At 50.2% G+C, this 3,053-nt stretch overlaps 1 protein-coding gene across 1 annotated transcript in view; it reads right to left on the reverse strand.

Moving 5' to 3' along the window:
* Positions 1-218: 218 nt before the first annotated feature.
* Positions 219-3,053, reverse strand: part of CUNH20orf96 (chromosome unknown C20orf96 homolog) — a 23,698-nt gene continuing 20,863 nt past the window's right edge. The window contains exons 5-10 of the mRNA XM_023742396.1: positions 2,934-3,033; positions 1,937-2,094; positions 1,755-1,856; positions 1,568-1,654; positions 782-900; positions 219-279 (exon numbers count right to left, since the gene is read on the reverse strand). Coding sequence (XP_023598164.1) covers positions 219-279; positions 782-900; positions 1,568-1,654; positions 1,755-1,856; positions 1,937-2,094; positions 2,934-3,033 — 627 coding nt within the window. The remainder of the gene's footprint in view (positions 280-781; positions 901-1,567; positions 1,655-1,754; positions 1,857-1,936; positions 2,095-2,933; positions 3,034-3,053) is intronic.

Genomic DNA, 3,053 nt, shown 5'->3' on the forward strand with positions numbered 1-3,053 from the left:
AAAAAAAAAAAAAAAAGAAAGAAAGGAAAGGAAAGAATGAAGAGAGGGAGGGTAAGAGAAGGGGAGGAGGTGGGGAGAGAGAGAGAGGGGGGAACAAGGAAGGAACTAAAGATTAGGGTCTAGCCTGGATGAGGACATGGTCTTGGAAGCAGATGATTGAAGGTTCCAGGTGGGAGGAAGAGAGCAGGGAGGGGAAGGGTAGTCCGAGGCACCGCCAACTAGAAGGGTAGCAGCTCTTCCACAGGAATGTTGAGGATGACATCCATTTCTGGGGTGCACCTGTTAGGAAGCAGCAGAGAGGAGAGAGAGGAGTGTAAGAGGCCAAGCAGGGATGACAGAGTTGGGGAGCAGAAGGAGCACACCCTCAGGAGAGCCCTTCTCTTTAGGATACTGGTTCTTACTTGGGGAGCCCCATACCAAAACATAACTTGTGACCTTGCAGCCCAACTGTGTGCACACGCATGTAAGACAAAAAAATCAAAAATGGAAAAGGAACAGGTTTGGCAGGACTCATACTCCCCTAAAGAGATATGAGGTCAGGCGGGAGCAGAAACTCCGTCTCTGAAATGTCAAGATGCCTCAGGGATGAGCACTTTCTTTGGAGTCAGAACAGTTGGAAACTTTACTCTGTGTTACCCTGAGCAAGCTATTTCTCCTCTCTGAGCCTCACTCCTTCAGTTGACACTTATGTAACAGGCACCCACTATGTGCCAGGCATCAGGAAAGCCTCTGTTTCCAGAGTATGGCTAGACTAAGAGTTAGCTGCAAAAAGATCACTTACTTGGGTCTCCGAAGCAGGACATCCTCAAATATGATCTCTCGGTGTTCCCGGATCTGGGCTTGGAGGTGTTGCACCTGGGCCCTTAATAAGGGCATTTCCTCCGTAAACTGGTCAATAAACTGAGGAGAGAGGCACAACAGATGAGAAGTGAAAAGCCAAAGGGCAATATGGACAAGGAATAAAGACATCTAGGGGAATGGCATGGGCTTTTTCATGGGCCATCCTGGACTCCTGAGAGGAACATCCCGGTATAGGGCTGGCTAGCTCACATGTTAGTGACAACATTTGATGGTGCCGATAAAGGTGAGGGGAACGTGAAGAATGGTGGCAGTGTTGATAATGAGAATGGAGGCTGGTGGAGATGGTGAAGGCCACTCACACTGATAGGTGCAGGAGGAAGGTGCAAGATGAAAACTAATGGAAGAGGGTGGTGATAGTTAAGTTCATTTAACATTAATAATGGACAACAGTCAATGACAAGAACTATGGGGTGAAGACGGGGGGTAGTTACTGACAGTAAAATGGATGATGGATGAGCAGGTAATGCTTGATGATGTTGCCCATGGGTCATAACCAGTGATGTTGGTTAATGAGGGAAGCCCGCATTAACTCCCTTCTCAGATAAACAACAAGTGAAAGTAATGGCAACTTTACTTGGAAGGCTAATACCAGAGTTAGAGATTTCCTGAGTGCCAGATAAGGACAAACCTGACTTCCACAGGTCTTGGGGACAGCCCACCCCTCTGCTCCCTCACAGAGGTGCCATCACCTTCCTTGCCCACTCACATCTCTGAATTTGTCCATGTATTTCAGCATTTCCTGGTTATCCCGGGTGTTCCGTACAAGAACCTCCTGATGGGGATGCAGGACTTTCTATAGAAGAAGGAGAGGTAGGGGACCTGGAGATTGAGGACAAGGAAGAGAGCAGGGCTGGTGGGGTCCAGATGCCCACCACAGCAGCCTGACTACTCACCATGACCAGAGATTTCAGAAGGTCTTTTTTCTTCCTCTGAATCTTATCGGACAATGACTGCAGGACCATTTTGCGCATCTCACTAAGGTCGTCCAACTCATCCTAAGGGCCAGCAAGAGGGTGTTGGCCACCAGCCCTGCCTCGTGCATGGTCCAGGGGCACAGGGCGAGGGGCTCACCTACCTGCTGTCTGTCTCTCATCTGCTGGACCTGGCGCAGAAGGTTGGCAATCTGGACCAATCTGACCGGATACTCATGGTCCATGTAAGTGCTCAGGAAGTTCACTTCCTCATGGATCTTCTTGATCTTAGCATTCAGCTGCTCCACCTGCTGCTCCAGGTCTGGGGATGGGTCAGGAAGGTCAGGAGGGACAGAAAGCAGTACCTTCCTTCAAGGATCCCCCCAGGAGGCCTGAAGGCAAGGCTCTTCTTGGCCAATGGATTGGTGTCTGGGCTGAAGCGAGCTCATGGGCTGGGAGGCGGGGGAAAGTTAAGCCCCTAGAGAGTCTACCACCCCTGCAGGAGAAGAGGCAACACTGAACAGGAAAGAGAAACTAAACTGGGTACAAGATTCCTGGACTAGTACCAGCTCTGTCAAGACCCGTCACTCTCTGGATCTCAGCTTCCTTTCAAGCACACTCCCAGGAAAATGAAACCAGAGGGATGGGGCAGCACTGGTTCCCAAGACACGACCACAGCAGGATTAAGACAAAGTCTATTCTGCTTTCCTCCATGCAGAGGATCCCCAAGGTCTGAGGCTGCCTGACACACTGTCTCTCCCCTCAGAAGGGATACAGTGGGATGGGAGTAAGGAGACCTAGGCCCTGGCCCAGCCACTGACTCTCAGAGGGGCCTTAGCAGGAAATATAGCTAGGCTAGGATTCTGGCTCCTAGCTATGTAACCTTGGGCAGGCTACTTCACCTCCCTTAGCCTCAGTTTCCTCATCTTTAAAATGGGAGAATAGTCCTTGCTTCACAGGCAGTTGTAATGACTAAGTGAGAGTGTGCCCATAAAAATGCAGACACACTGGGCCTGGAAAGTGCTCGGTAAGTAAGCTACTAGCTCTGCACTTTATCAGTTCCATCTGCCTAAGAAGGGAGGTAAAAGGTGAATGCCCTGCAGTTGACCTCCCCAAAGGGCCAGGGGTGAGGGTCAAGGAGTCCACTCCAGAGATTCTTACAGTTTATCTGATATTCCTCCTTCTCCTCCCACTCCTGGAGCTCACGCTTCAATTCCTCCAGCCTCTTCTTGTTTGAGTACTCCAAAATCTGGATGACGTTCTGCATGAGGGTGGGGTCAG

Source organism: Trichechus manatus, unplaced genomic scaffold (assembly GCF_000243295.1).
Source record: "Trichechus manatus latirostris isolate Lorelei unplaced genomic scaffold, TriManLat1.0 scaffold00008, whole genome shotgun sequence".
In the NCBI taxonomy this organism is placed as follows: Eukaryota; Metazoa; Chordata; class Mammalia; order Sirenia; family Trichechidae; genus Trichechus; species Trichechus manatus.